The sequence below is a fragment of the Macrosteles quadrilineatus genome, unplaced genomic scaffold (assembly GCF_028750875.1).
Source record: "Macrosteles quadrilineatus isolate MER2022 unplaced genomic scaffold, UCM_ALF_1.0 Scaffold_3__2_contigs__length_128488019, whole genome shotgun sequence".
In the NCBI taxonomy this organism is placed as follows: Eukaryota; Metazoa; Arthropoda; class Insecta; order Hemiptera; family Cicadellidae; genus Macrosteles; species Macrosteles quadrilineatus.
In genome coordinates this window covers 23,377,772-23,402,428 of record NW_026542596.1, presented here as the reverse complement: position 1 = coordinate 23,402,428, position 24,657 = coordinate 23,377,772, and the positions used below count along the sequence as shown (strand labels likewise).

The 24,657-nt window shown below is 35.1% G+C and overlaps 2 protein-coding genes across 14 annotated transcripts in view; one reads left to right on the top strand and one right to left on the bottom strand.

Moving 5' to 3' along the window:
- The first annotated feature begins 535 nt into the window (after nucleotides 1-535).
- Nucleotides 536-14,261, top strand: LOC128990486 (apolipoprotein D). Its single transcript, XM_054412860.1, has 4 exons — nucleotides 536-720; nucleotides 8,868-9,096; nucleotides 11,549-11,720; nucleotides 14,043-14,261. Exons 1-4 carry the CDS (start codon nucleotides 577-579, stop codon nucleotides 14,176-14,178), a joined length of 681 nt encoding a protein of 226 aa, XP_054268835.1. The 5' UTR covers nucleotides 536-576; the 3' UTR covers nucleotides 14,179-14,261.
- Nucleotides 14,262-16,544: 2,283 nt separating this feature from the next.
- Nucleotides 16,545-24,657, bottom strand: part of LOC128988605 (collagen alpha chain CG42342-like) — a 323,334-nt gene continuing 315,221 nt past the window's right edge. For 12 of the 13 annotated variants that reach the window (XM_054410032.1, XM_054410034.1, XM_054410042.1 and 9 more), the window contains 3 exons: nucleotides 23,672-23,806; nucleotides 22,157-22,297; nucleotides 16,545-17,952 (listed from right to left, as the gene is read on the bottom strand). In XM_054410032.1, coding sequence (XP_054266007.1) covers nucleotides 22,160-22,297; nucleotides 23,672-23,806 — 273 coding nt within the window. In that variant the 3' untranslated portion in view covers nucleotides 16,545-17,952; nucleotides 22,157-22,159. The remainder of the gene's footprint in view (nucleotides 17,953-22,156; nucleotides 22,298-23,671; nucleotides 23,807-24,657) is intronic. The other variant, XM_054410043.1, reaches the window with a different exon arrangement.

The following is a 24,657-nucleotide window of genomic DNA, read 5'->3' as shown; positions in this document are numbered from 1 at the left end:
GCGTATAATTGTATTGTATTGGAGATTTGTATTGTGTTCATGAGATAATTCCTATATGAAATAATGTCTGCCTAAACTAAGAGGATTTTTCCAAAGATTTTTTTTTCAATGTATACTGATACAATCACTACAATTGTTTATTTTTGTCTACAAAGTGTCGTTTGTCCAACATGTCCATGTTAATTGTCCTGTTACTGTTATCATTAGTTTATCTAATTCTTAACCTGTTATCATTGTCTTATTTAAGTAATAAATATGTTGTCTTGTTATTTATCCATATCAATATTACTTATGTTTGTAATTATATGCATACAATATTTTGTGTAAACAATTTTATTTTGCAAACCCAATGTCAAATGTAAACTGAATTCAGAACACATTCTTAATAGCTAATGGAATTTTTTAACTACTGTATTGACACTATTGCAGAGTTTGTGTTTTGTATACCTAATCTACATAGAGTAACCTCTCTATCTCAACAATAACCCCCCCTCCCACTACTACCCCTCCACCGCCCTACTATCAGTCAGTCGTCGGTCGCCGCGCCGTCACCATCATCAGACTCCCTAGTGCCGCATGGTCGTCGCCACCATGACTTCCCCCTGGCTCCTCGCCGTCCTAGTGCTCGCCCTGGCCACCCTGGCAGTACCTTACAAGCGGAGGGATGATAAGAGCAAGTGTCCAAAGGTCAAGGTCATCAGGAACTTCGACCTTGAGCAGGTGATTGTACAGAATTGTAACTAGACGTGTTTCCATATAAAAGATCGCTTTTCAAAATATAGGCGAAAGAGCTGATCTAATCAGGTGTAAAATGTGTTACGTGATAAGGATAGTAATATTAATATTTTCACTATCTAATATTTTAATATTAATATTTTTATCTCCTACGACGACAGAAGACATCGATTATGATATCATTCATTCAAATTCATATTATAAAACCGGGCGAGATTTATTTTCAGAGAATGTAACCTAAAACTAAGAAGGGCCCTTTCTCGATCAACGGTTTTAAGGTCTTTAAAGAGAGTTCATATTTCATTAGTAATATAAATGGCAAACAAAGATAATACATGACATTTATTCCCGCAAAATGTTCAGCTTTTTGTTTTATAAACTCTTAACAATTCGCAGTCTTTGATTGTAGTGTAAACAAAGTTAAAGTACTGAATGTCCCCGGTTTCAACACAATGATAGTAAACATGCCATAGTATTGCAGTTGGATTACGATATAAGCCCTAAATACTATTGTTTCATAAGACTAGGGAATCTCCAAAACGATCCTTTACACATAAATATATTAAATAACTTCTTGATCAGCATCGTACGAGTTATTAACTTATATGAAAGTAAAAAAGATATTCAAATATCTTTTATAATAATTTATTTACTCTTATACTGATTACTTACAAGACGGTAAAATATAAAAGATGGTAAGTGGTGATCAATTTCGATTGGCCGAATATATTCGATAAATATATTCAAGTGATATTTCAAGCCTCATTTCGTAGGTATAATTGTGTCTGCTGATTATAGTTTTATATTACTTTAAATCGTATGACTAATTTTGGCTCCCAACCAGACCAGAAACCATTGTTACTTCAATGTTGATTCATCAACTTCCTGCAGTATCATCAGTGGCAAGTGGTGTTTCAATGAAAGAAGAATTAAACGTTGGCATCTGCGGGAGGAAATTTAGAAACACTAAACGTTCTGATTAATATAAGTGTAATACATCACAATCATTTACAGCATATTTTATAACATTCTTCCACAATTGAATCTCATTTGGTGTAGGTATATGCATTAGAATTTGATCCATTGTATACGATGATGGAATATATTGAACATTGATTTTAAAACATAACAGGTCGTTTTAGAATTGTTAAGAGATGGTTAAAACAATCCAGGATGGTTAATTGGTATCCTCAAAACACGGATCATATAAATACCTTATGTACACAGAAAAATAAGCTTAGATACACTCGGCAGGTGTCCATTAATCTTCTAAAATGATTATGACTTTACATGTGTTACTAAGGACCAATACAATTTACAGTGAATTTTATTTAAATACTCGTACAAATGAACGATGTCAAATTAGGTCTAGGGTTTGATAATCATTATTGCGCAACCAAGCTTCAAAGTATTACTTGAATTTATACTTGTCCACAAAAAATATGCATTTTTCTATGAATACCATTGAAGTTATAAAAAACAAATGAGTGAAATGTATCACAAATGTTCTTATCATTGTTCATGTAAGATTTGATAATCATTCAAGAATGATCGTCGAATGTAAGGCCCTACGGTCAAGAACAGGTAGCTACAGTTTCAAACTGTCGAAGAACTGACACAGACCACTGGTCAAAGATATTTAGGACTCACTAGGTCATTAGCTTATACCTTACGTTTAAAATACTGTACAGTATATAATACTGTTGAGCAACCTAATTAATTTATTTCTCACGTATAGTAAACGATTTGGAAATCGACATCTTCATTTCATATTTCATAATCTTCGAGTCAATCGAGAGCTTTATGATGTTTAGTTTTCCAGTATCCAGTAACAAAAAAAAATTGACCTTTGCAATACCTATATTACTGCATAAATTGTATTTGAAAATCTTAGTCCATATATTAGGTTTAAAAATGTACATGGTTTAGGTAATTCTTTTCTACTCTACATTTCTATCTCTACATTTCAAATCTGGGGAGCGAGCTGGCGTAGTGGTTAGAGCGCGGGACTTAAAGTCCCGCGTTCGATCACAGAAAACATAATACTATATGTTTTCTGTGGTTCGATCCCCGCAAAGTCACCAACGGATTTTATCTAAGTAATAATGCCGCAACCCCTAGGTCTAGCCTGAAGTAATGTGAAAAACAACCCCAGGCTCATGCCTAGCGTCTTAGGACAAAAAAAAAAAACAAACAAAAAACTCTGCATTTCTATCCAAAACATATGTATACTATAATAATAGGTTGTGTTGTAGTTATATTCGAAAACGTATACTAAAAAGCCTGCTAACATACTACAGCCCTAGCATATACGAACTCTGCTTGCCTGACGTCTCCAGTTAGATCATGAGAAAAGTCAGAACTGTACCAGCTGTTTGATGGTTCAACAATAGACACAGCTGTTCTTGGTCATTGGAAAAAACTGTTATTTTATTCATTAACTAAGCTACACATATAATCCACTCCATCACACAATTACTCAGCATTCATATCCAGTTTAAAATATGTACAGACCGTACATCGCCCAAAGTAAAGTGATTAAATAATATTAGCCTAACGGGTTTTCTAAACATAGCATCTGTATGATTACCCAACCAAAGACACTTGTCAAACAGATCGGAGAGTTTAGATAAACAGCTGTATCATTCAAACACAAATATACAGACTGGAGTTTGAGTTTAAGGAAATGGTTTGGGTAATTTAGTCATCAATTGAAGCCCCGCTCCCCTGCTATAACATTGGGCTTAATTAAATTCATTGTTGAGTGGCTGCATGTAGACTCCAACAGTAATTACAATCAAGAAGAGTAGGCCTGACGCGCTCTTGTATGTGGAATGATTGTTTTATAAGTGATTTTAATTTCTTGATATCATTATCCTAGACAAGGTTATAAATTACCGTAAAAGCATTTTGCCGAAATTTCTAATGCATTGAACATCCCAGCGAAAACAAATAGCTATATCTCCCAAACTAACCAGTTATCTGTCAAAATGTAGGCTGAGGATACGGCATTAGAATCAACGGAACCTCTCAATTTACAGAATGATAAACTAAGTGATCCATAACTAACCTCAATACACGAAGCCTACTCTTAGCACCTATTCTTATTCATTAGGGTAGAGGAATATGAAAACAAGATGCATCTTGATATCAAAATGAAGATAACAAATCGAAATCTAAATGGAAATCTACGGTATCTAAAAGTCAAATTAAATTATTTTAGTATTACCAAAATCCGCAAAAGACAACTTTGTGGTCAAAGAAGATAAGAAAAGGTTTAACCGATAAAAGCCTAAAAGGCTAACTTTTTTAAAATGTTGTAAAACATTTATATTATCAATAATATTATTAAGAAGCAATTACTTCTATATTGTACTAAACATCGTAATTGCTTAGTAGGCTAAGTCTTCAAATCCTATATCACATAAGAAACTTATGACACTACTTCCAAAGTAAAAATATGTGATTCCGACCCCCCTATGATATGGTCCCTATTCGGACCGATACCCGGTTATGATTTGAATCATCATTATACAGTATAGATATAGTCAAATAATTTTTTTTTATTTGTACTTTACCATCATTTGATTAGAAAATATACAGTATGAACTATTTATTTACGAAATAAATTATTTAAGGCGCATTAAAAAACTTGTTAAAACCCAGTAAAAAAACATAAAAAATATATTAGGTGGTTTCAATCAATGATTAATAAAACAGGAGTTCCACAACGTCCTCAGTTGGAAAGGAACTTCAAACATGACAAAATACTAAACAAACTGGACAACGCCTGGAGGCTCTATAAAACAGCAAATACGTTCTGAAAAAGCAAAAGTATTTAAACAAATCTAATTAAAACAGGCAAAAAGAAAAGAAACAAAAAGCAAAACTGACCATTTTACACACTATCAAAACAGTTGAGCTTATTCGAGAATGCGCAACTGTGTTGTAAATAATTGTTATGTATCACACGACTGATAATGGAGGCATGTTTCCCATCCCATAAATATCTGTTTGTCATATACCTTTATATTAAGTCACTACTTAAGTTTACTTCTTAAAGTTTAAGATAACTTTACCTACGACAGTTTTTTAAAGTAGCTGTTTCAGTACAGTTCTTAAAATTGAAAAGTATCCCATAACAGCATTGTTTACTTTCATAACAGCATAGTTTTACTCATAACAACGCTGGTACCGGACCAATGAGGTTGAAGGATTGAGAGAAGAAAAGTAAAATTGTAATGATTCGAAATTCAACTAATCAGCTGTTCAGGCCAATTTAATTGTTGAGCGGTGCAATTAGTGTCTGATACAATGTTTCGGTACATCACTGTCAGTGACAATGAGAGGTTATAAACAAAAACATAACCTCTCTTATAAGTTATGAGTAGTGATTTTTAGTAATTAAAACACTATCGTAGGTAAAATAGTGTACGCAACTCGCGTAAATAGTGTTAACGACACTCGTAGAAGTCTTTAAGGCACTCGCCAAGGCTAGTACCTTAAATTTTCTACTCGTGTCGTTAACACTATCTTTACGCAATCGTTGCGTAAACTACTATAACAGTTCCTAGGTTAACAAACGTTAAGTTTTTAGGTAAGCATGTATCTCTCGTTACACACGAATATTTGTAAGGCTCCAATGTTTTAATTTAAACCTTTAACACATTTTTAAAGATACCATAATTCACGAATCAACTTCTGTCTCGCAGACTAAATATTTAAAAACCAGGAAGGGAAGTTCCAATTTTTTATCAGGCCTCCCGTGGCGTGGGAACAGAGACAAATGTGTACGGGGTGTTTCACATACGTCATTGACGCCAATGGGGGAGTGTGAGGAATTTGGGCATTAGAAGCGCCAGGCACTAGACACTAGACAAACCACGAGTTGCAACAGACAAACAAATCACTAATCAGCGATCTGCATGGCATGAACATAAACCAGAACCGGAAACAGATTCCTACATAACAGCATGATGTCTAAGTGATTCACTATAATGATTGGAGATGGGACTTAAAACGTTATCGGTAAAAAATTGTTGCATATTTTAGGTTAACTCTCTAGGTCCATTGAGATTTAATAAGTTTTACAAAAGAATTGAAAGGTGAAAAAATACTGAAACGTTTTTTTAAGTACTGTATATCGTTCCAATCATTGGTGGTTTCTACTTTTCTTACAAGAAATTATACGATCTCTGAACTCAATTTATTTTTAGGTTTTCAAGCAATCAACAATACTTGCCCATTTATGTACCTCATGTTTTATTGAAACATATTTTTTACGATTTAGGCCAATGTCAATGATATTTATAATATTTAACCAAGTTATTCAGATAAAGTAAGTAAGATAAAAAATTTATTTTACATCGTTATAAATAAATATTTCAGGTTTAAGTTTAATGAACTGTGTCAAGTCCACTATAAAGTTTTACTCATACAAATAATTTATAATAGAGATAGGTAAAGTTGATACTAAAAAAATCTTCTTCGTATACTAGTATTACAGACACTTTTGAGGCTGTTCCAATCTAGTTGTACAGCATTAATTTCATTCTGGATATTTTCCCATCTCAGAAGCCATTTTGATGTTTACTTGAACAGCTGTTGAGATTTTATGACATACAACCGTTGAAACATGTGTTTGGATTTAGATGTCAGCTGTCTTATTCTTACTTCATTCTCTGTTTGTCCCAACACGTGTTGGTGCCTTGTTTAGGTGATATGAATGAAGAACTTCTCCTTTAGGTGTGATTCATTGGATTCATGTCATGAAATTTTGATAGTTGTTTATTGATTGAGTTAGCTTAATGGTTAAAATAGATGAGTAAAAATTTTAATAAAATTTAGTTTTTAATCGTGGGATAAGACTGTATTTGTTTTGTTTACATAAAATAAATATCACTTACTGTCGGTTCTTCTTGAATCTTGATTAATACTAAATTTTATATACTTAGCGATTTTCTTGAATTTAATTGTAATCTTCATAGTAACACTCTCTTCTTTGATAAAATAATTTACTAGCATCATCTTCTTTCAGTTCATTCTTCATCACAGTCACATGTTTTGTTTTTAAATAATTAAATTGTTGAACATTAATTTTATAGTCATTTAAACTGCTTGCATTAACAGTGTTGCCAATCTTAATAATGAAATATTCTTTAAGATACAATGTGATTTAATAACATATGATAATTTTTAATATTTAAATGAATTGTAATTTAAACTTAAATAATAATAAACAGTAAAAATAAACATTGGTTAATGAATTTTGATTGACTTGTTTGGAATAATTAAAATAAGATTGAAATAATTAATGAAAACCCCGAACGAATAAATGGAGTGGCAATTTATATGTAGGAAAAACAGGAAGGGCAAGGAATAAAAAATATTATAAAAGTATAAATATCTATAAGTCAAGCCTTTTTAAATTCAGTATCCTGCTAAAAGAAACTGTTATAAATTATATTAATGTTAACAATTAATATAGGCAAAATTAGTCCATTAATGCTGAAAGATATGCTATAGCGGTGCATCAAACATTATCGATGAAACACATTTTAGCAAAACATTAATAATCTAATTTGATTAACAGGTCTTTAATGTTTCTTTAAGCTATTTTCTGTTAACTTACACCCTTTTGGTAAGTACGTTGCCTCACATCTGTATATTGGGTTATTTGATGTAAAATAAAATCTGTTGCAATTCATTCTAAATGACATAGTACGAAAAACCATGAGGCAAGCATAAAAACTGCACGAACATCCCTTGCTTTAGATTTCATGCAGCTTTAGACCGTCTTTTTCTTACATTGACTAAAACCCCATACACATTTGAACCCTAGACATTTCCCGGAACTACCTGGGAAATTCTAGATGTCTTATGCTATTTATTTTATTTTTTTAGTGGAGGGAAGATTTTTTGTTTTTTGTTGTTTTATAGATAGGTGGATGCAGCTTAGATCGGAATCTGAACAATTCACAGCATTATGATATAACTGTAAAAGCTAATGAAGATTGGCAGGAATTAAACCTGGCCACACAAGATAGAAGTCCCACACACCCATTAAATTTTGTGACTAAACTATTAATGTTTTAATTTATTTTGTATAGATTACTATTTAAATACTTGTAGCAAAACCCTCTCTAGAGAAGATATAATTACAGCACAGTAATCCTTATGGTAAAATACAGGTTTAGGATCACTTTCCTAAAAATTTTCGATGTCAATATTTGACAAAACTATTTGATTTTGATTGTGTAATATAATTCATCAATGACACTGTTTATTCGTTGCTGTATCACCTCTTCTCTACTTTATAGTAATGCCATTGTTGAGTTGGATTGAACAGTTCATGGTCACACAACAATATTCCTCCAGGTGGTTTTGATTCACAGAATACATTAGTCATATCCCTGACCTCTCTGATGAAATCTATTATGTTTTCAAATATCAGTTTGTATGTAAAGCGATTGTAAAAGTTGAGATGTGTAAAGTTGTTTTAGTTACGTGTTACAAGTTTGATAGTACAATGAATCTAAATGTTAACTAACTCAACAGAAGCCTGTAGTGACTAGTGTTATCCAAAAGGAAGTGCTTTCTGATATGGCATCCTGTCTCCCAGGATGTCACTGAAATTAATATAGTTTATGTAAAAGTAGTATTTTATTTGGTAACACATACCTCTGTAACAAGTACTAAGGTGTTTAATTATTTAGATAGAATAAATTGGTTACGAATAAATAAGAAAAGTTCTATTACAAATAATAATAATAAGCTTAAAATAAAATTTAATCAGCCAATAATTTGGTTTATTTGTGCGTATTAAAAAAACATTAATTACCATTGTAGGATGGAAAGTATGATGGCTGCTATTATTGTTATTTCCACTTAACTACACAATTAGTTTTGCTACTCCACTGAGTGGACAATATTTACAGATTATTGGACAATTGTTTTTGGTAATGTACTACCCCAGACTTGAGTCAATTTGTAAAAAGTTTTGTAACTGAAATTCGCTCATGAATAAAGACCTTATTTATTTATTTTAATGACCTATTCCCAAAAGATCGAATGTGATTGTTACTCAAATTGTCAAACATTATGACCACCCAATTAACAGAGAATGTTTGCAGATGATGGGGCAATGGTTTGTGGTCCAGTACTACGCCAGCTCAGAGGAAGCTCTAGAATACAAGTGTATGAGAGCCGTACTGACTCTGAGTCCTCAAGGTAATGAAGTCTCCCTCAACTTCACATACAGCTTCACTGATGACCCGGACAATGACCTTCTAGAGGGTAACATCACCTGGGTCATCCCAGACCAGGGTCACCCGGCCCACTGGATACATGCGGAGGAGACTTGTGAGTATTAGTAGGATTACAATTATGTATGATGGGTTGTTTGGATTTCATCAATCATGTCCACCATGTCCAATACAGACTATAATCTGGGGGAGGAAGCTGGTCTAGTAGTAGAGCGCGGGACTTAGGTCCCCGTGGTCCTGATGCCGATGGGTTCAAATCCCGCCGAATCACTAATGGTTTTTATCCAGGTGATAGTGCCGCAACCCTTAGGTACAGCCTGTACCTAGGGGGTTTGGCACTAGGTACAGCCATAGAGGTAGTGTCAAGTGTCAGGTAGTGGTTAAGCTATGTCAGTGTCATAAGGAAAAAATGGAGACTATAGTTATTTTTGTCATATTGATCCATTTAAAGTTTTAATTTATTATTAGCGAATTTCCCTATAGGGAAGTAGCTATTACCGTAGGTGGCATGGTAAGACCTAGGTGCGGGACCGATTTACTTTTTCATTATGATGTCCCCAGAGGCCAAAAACACCATTCGTTCAAATTTTTATATATGTATATATATATATATATATATAGAGGTATATATATATATATAGATTTATATATATATATATGTGTCCGTGAACACGATAACTTGAGTAATTTTTATCCGATTTTGATGACATTTGGTTTGAAGGTGTAAGGCGGGATAAACTTGAATGAGTTCGCGAACCAGCATGATCGGACCATGGGAACGGGGTTTTACGGGGGGTTTTATGGGGTAAAAATTGGTTTTTCTAATTTTTGACCCTACAAACGCAAAATTTCCCAATTTCTCTTCAGACCTTATTAAAGGGCTTAAAAAAACAAATAATTTAGTATATCAAAGTGTTTTTGTACTATTATTAGTTACGGAGAAAATTCAAATAATTGTTATTTTAAAATTCCCATGTTATTCTTATGGGGAATATTGTAAAATGTTGTAGTCTGCTTGTTTATGGATATATTTTGATCAAACTTGGTAAATTTATTTATTTTATACTAAGTTATTAATATTTCTCTAAAAAACACACTTTTTTACCCTCCCTGTAGCAGCAAGCCTATGTACTCATAAAAATTAATGTTAATTAAATACATTTAATTGAAAATCAATTCAGGCAACTGGAAATTCGCTTAGTCGGCAGGTTTGCTGCGGCGGGGGTATTTTTAACTAGCTGTTGTACCTGTGCTTTGCAACGGGAAGAGGACACAAAATAGAAACATTTTGATCTTTATAACATTTTCACATCTGTTGTATAAAATAGTTAAACACATCCGCCAAAGCTTTTAGAAACAAAATTCACTATTGAATGCCTTATAGAAACCTTTGTGGCTTTTAAATCTGGTAAGAAGTGGGAACCAACATTTTGGTTAAGTTACTGATTAAAAACGGCTGGTTATTTAGTCAGATACGAATTATTAAAAGCCCAATTGCGATCAAGGACAACTAGGTCTAGTTTTGAACCGTTAAAATATCATAACTTTTTTCAGGATCGAACCAGACTTTTGTAATTACAATTTATGAGGTAACTTTTAATGTTATGGCACATTGAGTTTTAGAGAGATATTGTGTGCATGCTCAATTCTGGGTAGGTATGTAGGACGTTGTCGGCTTGTCATTGGCAGCATTGCTCCTGCCGGTGCCGTTCTTGTGTCATTGTGAGTACTGTAGGTTACTGCTTAAATTACAACGGTGGAATAAAATTGATAAAGTCAAAGCTGTGTTTATGAGACATAACGTGCGAGGACAACGAAAATAAAGTGATGTGAGTTGGGGGTCAAATAAAAATAAAATAATGGTTGCAAACTTTAATCATTGCATCAATTCAAAATTGATATAATAAATAATATATAACAAAAGAAAATAGAATTCTTCTGTTGTAATCAGCCATCGTGCTATGCCACCCACTGCAAAATAAAATGAGGTCAGTTCTGTACTGATGGCCAGAGTTGTGTGGTTACTGCGACATTGTTTACCGATTTGTCGTGTCGGTATCATACCGGCATCGTGTCGTCAGTGGGAAACAGCCACTGAAGAGTTGAGTTATTGTGTCAAATGTTTGAGAAAAACATTCATTCCATTCAACCTTTGTCTAAAGATAGAACTAGACATTGCATTACCATTTTGAAGTTGCAGCTAGTTTAAGTATCAACATTTATTTTGAATTGAGCCACTGACAGAAGAGTTTGGTGAAGTACTGTAAATTACCAATTTCTGTTGAATACACTATAACTTTTTAACCAAAAAACGTCAACTCATCCCGAACAATAGCATTTTTTATGTCACATAGCAAACAAAATATAAGGAAGGTAGAAAATATTGTTGTAGACTGTAGCACACGCTATGAGTGGATCATTAAATTATGTTATTTTTTATAAAAATTGACTACGGTACAGCTGGTCCATAAAGTCACCTTCAGTATATAAAAGTCAATGATCCAACTGAAATCACGGTAATAATATAACAGAATGCTATGTTTCCGCAGATGAAGGAGTGTACAACACATATGTTCTGGACTCCAACTACTCCAGCTGGTCATTGCTGCTCCATTGTGCTGAGAAATCTAAGTCTCCGAGGTACCTCTCCAGCTTCATCATGTCCAGAACCTCTCGGTTACCTCCAAATGTCATCTCGTTCTTGAGAGACAAGTTACCTCGGTATGAATTATCATTTTTACTGTTTATACCATAAGGAAAGCTGATATGTTCATAGAAGGTATCGGTGGTTTTGTTATAGATTCTGAATCTGATGTTAGGGCCCTGTTATACAAACGCTAATGCCGTGAAGCATTTGTAACAATAAACAGGGAGCTAAATTTCCATGTAATCTGACGCTACGAAGGTAGCGGGAACCATGCATTTCTAGCGTGTACTTTTGTTATAGACAGACCTGACACAACGTCATCACGTCAGTTACTTATTTTCACTATGGACACCATCCAGTTAAGTTGTTAAGGATTGTTACAAATTTTTGAAACTCTTTTAGTTATACAGTTTTCAAATTTATAATAACAAATAACATATTTTCATATCATCCCAAGAAACATACTTACCAGTGTTTCATGGAATGTGTTTTTTTCTTTTCTAAACTGTATCACAACGCGAGCATTGCGTCAATCCTTAACAAGTGGCCCAGCCCTGGTTGCTTGGCCGTCTCAGTTCAAAATGATCATTTTTTAAACAAGCTGTAATGTTACGGCCAATCATGTCAGGTGTGCTTCGAACAACACTTTGGGTATAACGTGGTCCTCTGTTGAGTTTGCCTCGTTGTTAACGCAGCTGGTTACAAGCAACGCTCAGCGCCCGGCTAACGCAGATTCGCCCATGTCAATGCATTACGTATAACCTGCACTATGGATGTACCACTGCCTTGATAAACCGGTGATATCGTGTTGTTAAATGCTCCGCGAAATTAGCTCTCATTTAACATGGCCCTTAGGATTGTGCTAACCACAACCTTCCATTCAAATAAGTATATATGATGATTTTTCATATTTTTTCTGTTGTCTGTTTGTTTTGTATATTCTAGCCATTTGCCACTGGCATTAAGCTAAAGACTAGGAAAGGGTGTGCTGTAACAGGCAGGGCCAATTTACCGAATAGGCACGTGTCTTGGGCGCGAGGCAATTGGCTTTTTTGGGGGGTGCCAAAAAATTGGAGGTTGTAAAATTGGGGGATGCATGATCGCAGTAAACTTCTGATAATCCCTCCCGGCCGTGTAGACATCGTAACTGTCTCCCACGATTGAGGCAAAATTCTAACGATTTTCCATGGTCGTGTAGACATAATAATTATTGCTTTGTTAATCATTTCCTGCCCTCTTGTGGATATCATCATCGTGTTCCGCAAATGAGGCAAAATTCTGATCTTTTTCCCGCGGTAGTATGGACATTACATCGTCTTGTGCTATCGCGATAAAATAATGATCACCACTCGCGGCCGTGAAGACATCATTATATCGTCCGCCGCGGTTGTTTGTACATAGTAATCGCCTCCGGCAATTGCAGCAAAATGTATTCATCTCAAACTCCCTTGGCCATGTATTGTATAGATCATCGTCTTCCGCGAATGAGGCAAAATGCTGATCATTTCCCACGGTCATATGGGCATTATCATTGTCTTGAGCGATCGCGGCATAATTCTGATCATCCCTAGCGGCCGTGTAGAAATCATTATTGTATCTCCCGTGGTCCTGTAGATATCGTAATCGTCTCCTACGGTCGTGAAGACATCGTAATTATTGTTTCCCGCGATAGCCGCAAAATGTTAATCATATACCGCAGTCGTGTGGTGTCTGATCATCATCGCCTTCTGCGATCGCGGCAAAATTCTTGCTGTTTCCTGCGTTTGTGTGGACATTATCATAGCCTTCCGTGGTCACGGCAATATTTGGATCATCCCTCGCGGCTCTGTAGATATCATCAACGTCTTCTGCGTGGAAAATTCTGATAATCCCTCGGGGCCGTGTGTAGACATATTGTGTGGACACTCTGTTTATATATTACAAATGGGCGCTACTATTAGTTGTGCCTAGGGCGCTGACAGGGTCAAAAACGGACCTGAACTCAGGTTAACCCTTTGATCTGCAACGGCTGATACATCAGACAAAGTTAATGTTAGGTAAAGCTGTAACTGTAGTTAGAAATTTGTAAACTAGGTAAAGCTCTGCTAAATGAATATGAATAATATGGGTCAAAATTTCTGATTCTCAATAATACTACTTATATGAAACTTTAATTACTTAGCCGACACAAGTAGAATGTCTACAGCTTAGAACTGTTAACTGCTGTTTAAGGAAAGAAATGTTTTTAATTAATAACTTTATACAGCAGTTCTCTTCATTCTTTATCAGGTATCACCATAAGACCAGTTGAAAAAACACCATGACTATTGTGCCCTCTTCATAAAAAAAAAACTGTTAATTACTTGTAAAAAGTCAAGAAAAGCTTACACTATATAGATTACATGTGTCCGTTACAGGTACGACATAGATCTGGAGTATATGTTTCCGATGCTCCAGACAGGGTGTAATACTCCACAGAAGGAGTTGCATTACGCTCCGGCCAGAAAGAAACCTCCTCGACGACACCCTCTTAAACACCCCCATCATACTTGAAGGGAAACCTATGTGATATCCTGTATAAATTATGTAAAAAGTTAAATATATGTATATATCTAAAACATAAGAATATAATCATTTGCCAAGTTAAATAATAAAGTCGCTCTTTAGTGGTTTTATGAAAGGATTTTATTCAGTTATTTTAAAATTAAAACAACTATACATCTTCAGCTATCTTAAATCTTTAGGTCTTAGCTACCTTAAATGAAATTAAAGTATTTTTTCAATTTTCCCCTCACCACCTCCTTATAATAAAAAAATAATGAAGATAGAGAGTTAGTGGATACGGGGACAATACTCTCTCTGCTGAAGGAGGGCATCAGTAGTCAATCTTTGATTAAAATTAATGTGTGTAAGTAAGGGTGTGATGTTAATACATCATTACTAGTGGAGTACTACTAGTGGCACTAGTGGATTACAAGGGAGTAGTAGGAAACGATTTAGAAATTCTAGGTATTAGTTATCAGTAAGGGGGACAAAAATTAGCCTGTAACATTTCGGACACTTAAAAATACCATATGAAGGAAGATTTTTGGGTTTAGATATCTTAAGAGCTATTGATTTAAGACAAGACAAAATTGAGTTTGAGGGAGACCCATTACTATGTGACGATGGCCATTCATTGGAGGGGGAAACACCTAATCCGTATCCCAGTGGAGATTGTAGTATGGCAGGTGGTCCTCTCTGAGAAATTGGTTTTGGATCCGGTAAGTGAGATAAGGGTCAGGGCAGAACTGAAAGCGCCATCTGAATCCCAAAGCTTAGCTTTCCTTGAAATATTTTTTTGTTCAATCCGTAGATTTAGACGTAAGAGGAGTTTTAGGTGCGCACGTTATAAGTAGAGTTTTTGAAGGACCGGGTATCTGGGGAAATACTACAGTGCATAGTGTACAATGCCAGTTGGTAAATTTGAGTAAAGAAGTGTTGAGCCTAGAAAAAGGGGAGCGAGTGGTCTTTACTTAAGCTACCCCAGTTGTGAATGGTGATTGGCGAGTGAATGTGTGTGTGCGATGGTCAGCATAGAAGCCGGGAGCTCGTGCTACCAGTGAATGAGCAAGAGTGAATATGAATAATGATGGGGCTGGGGCGGGAGATTCTGCCAGGGTAACCTAAGCCTTTCAAAGCAAAGGCGGGATCTTTGTTTAAATGGAACTAGTGGTGTCCAGGGGTCCAGTTATTATTATCAGTTGCCACGTGCCAACATAAAGATAAGTACATCCTGTGGTTGTACAAATCTGTCTTAAAATTAGACCGACCAATAGAAAGCCTTTATTCCAAGGATTCGCCAAATAAGGAAATTTTGACTATGGTAAATCTAAGAGTGGGGGATTTGCGACTCATGGGTTTCAGCCCGAGAGATAGATAATTCTTCTGTCGATCCCTGCTGGCAGCACTTAGAAAGAAAGAAAGAGTTTTATTTCTCCATAAATATACAAATTTGTGCATAGAGAATAGTCATACATTGATGATGAGTAAGTACAATGTCATCTCAAAGCTTAAACTAACTTAGCACTACTGTTAAAAAAGTCATTAAAAGTATCAAATGCATTGTCAAATATTGCCTGACCTTCTTCAAAAAACTTACCTCCTGAGATTTAAGTACTTCCTCGGGCATTGTCAAGTCAGCCAAGTTTTTTAACATGTTATAATTCTCTCAATTCTAAACCTCTCAATAATTTCCAACCATTCAAAATATCTGAGAGCTCACCCAGACCCAGCCATGGTGCTGTTGGATAATTTAAAGAATAAATTGTAAAAATCCTAAGCATTATTTTAAGCATAACTTTGCCTTGTGAAGTAATTGCATATGTAGTAATGGTGATTAATAAAGTATAGAGATTTAATTGTTGTTCTTCATTGCCTAGTTACCCTGTGTCACAAAAAGGGTTAATAAATTCATTGGAGTAAAATGTTTGGAGTAGTACTGCACCTACGGGACCAGGAAAATGGCCAGAACAGCAAAATGCTCAGAATATCCGAGGAGCATATTAATGACCAAAATAATTGCTTCTCTGACATTTATTGATCACGTACAATCGCGGGAGACTATGATGATGATTTTGTTATTGCAGGGGTTGTTCAATATTTTTACACTACTGCGGGAGATGAGGATAAATGTTTCCTTTACCGCAGGAGATGTTCTGGAGTTTGGTCCACTTGCAGATAACAACGACAGTTTCGGTGATCACGGGAGGCAATGATGGTGTTTCCCTGATCACGAGGGATAAATAATATGTATGGAGAGTGTGGGAAACAGTCATGTTATCCAATCTCCGTATGACCGTAGACTAGTAGAGGTCGAATTAGCAGGGTTCTGCTGCACTAACTGACTGGGTTTAAGGAATGCTAAAAAAAACAGTCTGTAAAGAATATAATGTGATGTTTAATTATTGACATTTTCATAAAACTGTTTTAATATTTGGCACTGATTGAAAAAAACAGCAGTCAAATTATTGTACAAATAAATAAAAACTATTGGAAATCCGCCATTTAACATCTCTTACACTAGGTTTAATATACAGTTTTATCATCTAAAAGTTTACAGTTTACAGTTGTTTTGTACATAAAAGGTAAGTGTTGAAAGTTATTGTTAAGGAAGAAAAATTTAAGTTGGCTTTAACGTATCTGTAGACAAATGAAATAAATGTATCCTACTGTCAAATATTCAAAGTTAACTGATCTTACTTGTTTCTATTTAATCCAAGATTGATTCTAAAAGACTCTTCACAAGGAATTTGCATGCTCCAGTCATTACAAAACTACAATTGTTAACATTTTTGCCAATACAAAAATAAGCATTAATACAATTAAAATACAGTATTTAATAAAAGAAACATTATAGGTTGTTTGTGATGGTACTGAACTCAGTTTTTAATAGTATGATTTACATATTTTAGACATTAGGCTTCAAAAGTGAATCTCTTATATTTGTTGTTTTGTGCCTGGATAGAATATATTAATTTTTGTTGTTTAGCTTGTAATTATTTATTTTAAAAGTATGTACATAGTTACAGTACCTACCAAATAAGTGTTTGAAACAAGTATTTATGAAGAAAGAGGAGTATTAGGAACTGATAATACATACAAAAGTTTGATAATAAATTAAAGCGTTCTTACCAAATGCTTAACACACACAAAATACTATACATGTAAAACTAAAACGAAAAGTAATAACACAAGGCAATACATTCAACTAACAAAGGTAATGTAGCTGAAATTTTGAATTGACAAAGAACTACATTACTAAACCAGTGTAATACATTCTTATAATCACAAAGTAAACAATCAATTCTTTTTGTATTGTTAGAACATGGACTAAATATTCTATGAACCAAATCAATAATTAATCAGCATGTAACCGGATAATTGATGAAGCTTGTGTTTAAAAATTCAATTCCAACTTTCATTTCAAACCCTTAACTCCTTTGGTTAATTTCTTATCTCCTAAAAGTCTACATGTACGTAAAACATTTAAGTAATATTCAATGTAAATATCAAGACACTATGATGTATAAAAAAGTTTCTAATATGAGGTAAAAAACTATGACTTACATATAGTTTTGTTCTTATTTACATCAAGTAGATAAAAACTTAACAAAACGAAAACGAAAATGTTTTTTCTATTATGTACAAAAATAAAACATTTAACTAAGCTAGCTGTCACTTCACTATCACTTCACTAGAGTTCTGTATCTGTTTCTGGTGGGTATATGTACATGGCAGTAGACTCTGTCAAATATTCATCTCGAAATGCATTCATTTGGTTTAGACCTGAAACATATTAATTAAATTATTTTCACACGACTTTGTCGGTCAGAAGCCTATGATAGATCTCCCATATATTTTTATGAATATTTTTCCATCTCGAGGTTAAAATTGGATTAAAAATATAAGTTGGTTTGCCTATTCAAATATAACGGTAAAAAAGGTTAAATTAAAACCTATCTTTATCTCAGACAAGATCCGTTTGCAGACCACCCAATTAAAGTTGACAAAAAATTTTTTTATTCTTCATACAATATCCTCATTTTGTTGCTCCTCAGCTATGATAATCAGGAGGTAATGACAAGAATATCTTGATGTGTACAAAGCCTTCACATTTTAGCGAATCTCCCTATAGGGAAGTGGCTATTACCATAGGTGGCACGGTAAGACCTAGGCCCAGGAAAAATATACTTTTTCATTTTAATGTCCCCAGAGGGCAAAAACACCATTCGTAAATTTCTTTTATATATTTATGTATATAAAATCCTGTATATTAAAACGAAACAGGGTTTTTTTATTTCACGATTCTGAATCAACCACTTGACGGATTTTTATGATTTTTGTGTTGAAAGAAAGATAATTTTGAGAACTAGGGAATGTCGAAGCCATAATTTTAGTTTAGGGTTTCAGTGTTTTAGAAATTAAGTTTTAATTTTCAAAAAGTCTAGCAGCCGACGGACGAGTTAAAGTCGTTTTAGTGGTGGTTTAACTAACAGCTGGTTTCTAACTGTCATTGAAATGTTTATGTTACAAGTTGTTTGTATACAAAAATATTGATCGTCAGAGTTTGCCTACACACAATTTTACTTTAAAATGCAGTTTATTTTCTACCGTAAAAGATCTATGATATCAAGAGATTGTGTAATTTTGAACTAAACATTTTAAACGTATAATCAAGTTTTGTCATAAATGCAATCCGTCCAAGTATAAGTGCTTAATCCTTTAAGATATGAGTGGTTTACATGTTGATACATCTTTTTCTAGATGTTTGAATATAAGTATGACTGCATAAAGTACACATTTTATCCGTAATGGAAATGTCAACAGGTGTAGTAGGTCTCCAGAAAACTGACCAGTAAGCTGCAGGGTGTCAGTAGAAACCAAAATCGAGTCATACCATATCATAACCATCCCAGTAGTACTGTATGATTCAGAAACTTGATAAAGAGGTACATTCCAAAAGTAGACCAAAAGGCTCGGATCTCGGATGGGCTGGGCAGGCTTTGCATGGCGGAGAGAAGATACTTCAACTTTTAAAAGTGTATTCCAAGGAGTACTACAAGGTAGACGACCACTTGGAAGACCAAGTAATGAAAGACATCTTCAGACTGGTATCTTCCTGTCATCCAGAAATGGCAAGGGATAGAAGAGTAAGTATGTGTGTCCCGTTAATGCTATAACTTGAGCAATTTTGTGTCCGATTTTGATGAAATTTGGTTTAAATGTGTAAGGCGAGATAAACTTGAATGAGTGTGCGGAGGGTTTTATGGGGAAAGAATTGGTTTTTCTCATTTTTGACCCTAAAAACACAAAATTTCCCAATTTCTCTCTAGACCTTTTTAAAGAGCTTAAAAAACCAAATAATTTAGTACATCAAAGGGGTTTTGTACAGTTATTGGTGGAAAAATTTAATTCAAAATTCCCATGTTATTCTTAAGGAGAATATTGTAAAATTTTGTAGTTTGATTGTTTATGGATATATTTTCATAAAACTTGGCAAATTTAATTATTTTCTTCTAAGCTATTAATATTATACTAAAAAACACAATTTATTAGTTTCACTAACTTCACTAACTTTCATTGATATACATATATAAAAATTTGAACTAATCGTGTTTTTTGTCTCTGGGACATCAAAATGAAAAAGTAAATCGGTCCCGGATCCATGTCATACCGTGCCACCTACGGTAATAGCTACTTCCCTATAGGGAAATTCGCTGTCACACCAAACACCCAAAATATCCCAACACCCATTAACCCTGCATCTGGCAGCTACAAATCTCTGTACTGGCAGGCCATAATTTTTACTGTATGCACATTGTACATTACATAGGTTACTTTAAAGTTGTAAAATGGTGTTCTACCATACAGAAGTGTTTACTATTATATATTTAATTTTTCAGGAGGGAACACATTTAAACCATTGTCAGATCCCAAGAAATTGTATAGAACTCTTTACATGTAAGTACAAACAAAAAAGTAAATGGGCCTGTAAAATGTTTCTAAGGTAGAGGCTTGGGAAAAATACTAAATATTTTTTAATTAGAAATCCACGATATGCAAAACTTTTTGAAAATGGTTCTTTAGGTGAAAAAAGTAAACAAGTCATATTTATTATTATTTGTATGTAAAAATGTTATAGAATGTTATGTCACACCATGCTAAACACACAGTTGCATCATTCTAGGTTTTTATTCTCAACTTTCAAAATACTGTTACATCACGGTAACCAAACAAACTATATATAAAAATAAACGTTAGAATCTCCTGTATAAAATGATATAAAGCAATATCTAATACAGTGATTTTTTCTGTTGAAACTTAGAAGTTAAACAAATTGATGCTCAAACAACTAGTGATCCGACTATTTAATTGCCAGTAGAGAAACTAGTCATTCATTAGTCGTTTGCCAGTGCCAGGCACCCAAGTTTGTGCCTTTCACCTAAAAAATAGAGAAGCAGACCGTGAGTTGAATGTGAGGTGGCGGGGAGACCGTCTTCAGCATTGTCCTACACCCAAATATCTTGGTGTCATACTAGACCGCACACTGACATTTAAGGCGCATTGTATTGCGACAAGAGGTAAAGTCTCAGCGAGGAATAATATCATCAGGAAGCTCACCAGCAGATGCTGGGGTGCTAACCCTCTCCTCAGAACCTCAGCTTTAGCGCTCAATGCGTCGGCTGCGGAGTACGCTGCACCAGTATGGAATGCATTGTCACATGCAAAAAAGGTTGACATTGCAGTCAATGACATGGCTTGGATTGTAACTGGGTGTTTGAAACCAACCCCAGTACACATACACAAACTCTATCCTATCGTAGGGATCGCCCCTCCATCAATCCGACGTAATGTCGCTGCCGACGCAGAAAGGACTAAGCAAGAGACAGACCCTCGTCACCCATTACACGGCCACCAACCTGCAGAGCGACGGCTTCGGTCCAGAAAGAGCTTTTTATCACGGACACGAGTCCTGGATGGATCACTCTCAAGCAATCGGGTGACAAGGTGGGAGGTCACGTTGACTAACCCTCCCATACCAGCCAGGGAGGAACTGGCTCTTGGTGGAGGCCTTCATTATACGGTGTGGAAGACCCTAAATCGAATCAGGGTCGAGGTACCAAAATGCAAGACAAACATGCAGGAATGGGGTCTCTAACCAGTAGAAGAAAACATCTTGTGCGCGTGTGGTGCTGTTCAGGATCCTGGCCATCTGCTGATCTGTCCACGCCTAGACCAGTCTTGCACATTGGATGATCTTTTACAAGCGAATGATAAAGCCATCGGTAGCTAATTTTTGGAAAAGCGAAGTCTGATTTCCGGACAGGGAAAGTAAGAAGTAAGTAGTGCCAAATGGAGGATTAATCACAGTGCTATTTTTAAGAGGAACATGAAAGGTTACAACTATAATAATTTACAAAAAATACAAAGGAAGTTGAGTTCTTTAGTTACAAAAGTGTATTAGTGTGTGCTTTTGTTTAGCGCCCAGCTTTAACAGCATGTGATACTAGGGGACTACAAGTATGGGTATATTACACTGCGATATCATACAACCTTCTTTGAGGACATACAAGGTCTAGGAGGGCCCCTATACTCCTCTTCTTTCTTAGGGGGGGGGGGGGGGGGGGTTAGAACTGCCACTGCATTTATATACAGAGATGGATCAGAATACTTTCCATAGCTGGCCTACTCTGTTACTACAGTGCATTGTTATTGTGTATAACCTTTTATATATAAAAGTCCAGTTGGCCCCCTAATTGTAAAAACCAGTGATTTATATGGTAGCACTGTCTTGTAAAAAGACTATAAAATATCACTCCATACAATAACGCCTTCTGATGCCTTCATTTTTTGGTGAGATGCATACAAAAACAGATGGAATAAAAAACTACAAAACCCCCTTTTAACATCCAAAAGTAACATTTGAATAACTAATTATCTACACTGATTTTTTATCTCCCATGATCGGTATTTGAGACGTATGGTTTACCTGTTATTTGGTGGGCTGGTAGTTGTTAGTGTTGGGGTCAGGATACTCCTCATATTCATCATCCCCACCATCATCATAGTCCTCCGCCGGGGGCTCGGGGGTAATAGACATGGAGGACGGAGTCGTGTGTTCACTCAACTCCTGCCCCCGCACACACACATGCTTGTTAGTAACACTTACCACTCATTCACACACTCACCACACCACACCCACTCACTACTCATCTTGCCTCCTCTATTGTGGTATACGATAGTTAATTATTACTAGTTTTTTATAGTTTATGCGACAAATTTTGTATTTTGTAAAGAAGAACCAAAAATGCTTTAAGGCAAAAGTGGTCCAAGCACCTCAATTTTTTGGAACGCCAGTGATCCAACCTTTCCTCTTGCACCAAAGTCCAAAACGCTAACCAATAGGCTAGCAACACACCAAATGGTTGAACACCTTTTAAAGTTATTGTTTTGATCAGTAACATACATTTTATTTTAAAATAACCACTCAGTTTCAAAACTATTTACAAACATAAATAAAAAAAAAATTATTTACTGACTAATTCACGGAGATTTATTTCAAAACAGTTTCCCATACTTGAAAAACATCAATTTCATGTAATTTCACTAATAGGTTTATATTTGACCTTACCACACCTCCAGAACTTGAAAAAGAAGTGGATACAACTGGGCTGTGTAATTCAGCTAAAGTTGTTCCAAATTAAGTTTGAGTTGTTTAAGTTCCAAATGTCAATAGAGGAGGCAAGAATGTTAATTGCCAACAAATGTATATTAAAGCTTAAAGCGATGAACTGTACAAATCGCTGAGTGATCTAGTTAGTATCTGTGCTAAATGATATGACAGTGACCAAAAGCATTTTGTCCACTTGTTACCATTTTTATCTATCTAATATCTTCCATACATCTGAAAAGTTGACCTTATTAGGTCGAAGTATAACTTTTGTATGTATATAGTTAATCTTGAAAGATTGGGTGGCTTTTAAACATTGTTGAAAATATTGTACAGATATTTTACTAGAATTGTTGATTTTTCTTCACTAGTTCTTCAAAAGTTGCGCCGAAATTGATTAATTAGATTTTCGTCATATATAGAATACTATGTAATTTTTCACATGTGCTAGTGAACAAAGTCACAGCAAACTGATCAAAGTCATATTTTGGACTCAATTTTGAATGTGTAAAATTATGCAGAAATTATGAATAATCTGTATTTCAATCTCTAAAAAGCATTACTATTGAAATCAAATTTGAAAGTTCAAATAGTAAAGTAATATCTTGAAAGCACAATTTTTTAAATCTCTTTACCATTTATTTCCCTCTTGTTACTCGAAAATAGTAAGACCAAATTTAAGTAACAAAATCAACCATTTCAGACTTGATGTGAGCAATTAGAACTTTTTGTTACTGATGAGTCTATCTACATTTTGTACTCTGTAGTTGGTACTGCCACTGAGGCTATCTACATTTGGTTATGGTTGGTACTGCCACTGCTAGTGCTACCAACCTTGGGTGGTCTCCAGCCGCAGCCTGGTAGTGGTAGTCCATCGGGGCCGATGGGACAAGGAGCGTCCAGTCCGGGAACTCCCTGGTCACCTTTGTCTCCCTTATCGCCCTTTCTCCCTCGCTTTCCGATGGGACCCTGGGGGAGAAAAAGGTTAGTCAGTTAATCCAGGGAAGACAAACATTTAGTTGGACCTGAATGAGTAAAACAGGCAGAGTCCAAACAGTAAAAACATATTAATTTATTTTCAATGTGTTAAGGCCAGTGCTTTTTTAAACTTTGTTGTAACGGTCATTTTGAATTTGTAGCCTGATGCAGGACCAAAGCTATTCTACGGTGGGGGGGGATTAGTCCTAAATTTGCCGCCCTTTCACCACACAAAAGCGGATTTGCCAATGACAATTTACACTAAGTCTTAACATGAGGAACCCAAACTTTTTATGAAAATGGCCTTAACGTTTGATAATATTTTTGCTTCGTTATTAAAAATGTAATAGTATTAAAAATTGGTATATTATTATTAAACCCTTAAACCTGTACCTAGTACAATATTGTTAAGAGAACAAATCAAAGATATTCTGTAATATGTGTTTATTAAACTGCAGTGATCATATAGAGCTGTCTAAAAAAAAAGTCATGTTGAGTGCGGGCCGATCACCGAGGACCGGCCGCCAGACGCTTGCTCAGGCCGGCCTGGTCATCTATGCCCGGCCGGGTCCTGCAGAAATTACTCAGTCAAATTATTAACATCTGCTGCTATTGGGGACCCTACCATTATAGTGATCATTATAGTCACCTACCATCGCAGCAAAATTGTGAACATCTCCTGCCATCAGGAGAACAACATTATCGTCACCTACGAACGTAGAAAAATCTTAAACTATTCGCGTTATAATGGGGACATCATAATCGTTACTTACAAGCATGACGAATCATTAGTTTTAAAAATAATTTGCTGTTTAAAAAAAGTAATTTTCTACAAAACAAAT

Bases quoted from the DNA above. Each gene is read 5' to 3' on its own strand.
- LOC128990486 (XM_054412860.1), top strand. From the start codon at position 577: ATGGTCGTCGCCACCATGACTTCCCCCTGGCTCCTCGCCGTCCTAGTG. The intron at 9,097-11,548 runs GTGAGTATTAGT...ATGTTTCCGCAG, and splicing joins GATACATGCGGAGGAGACTT to ATGAAGGAGTGTACAACACA. The intron at 11,721-14,042 runs GTATGAATTATC...TGTCCGTTACAG, and splicing joins TTGAGAGACAAGTTACCTCG to GTACGACATAGATCTGGAGT.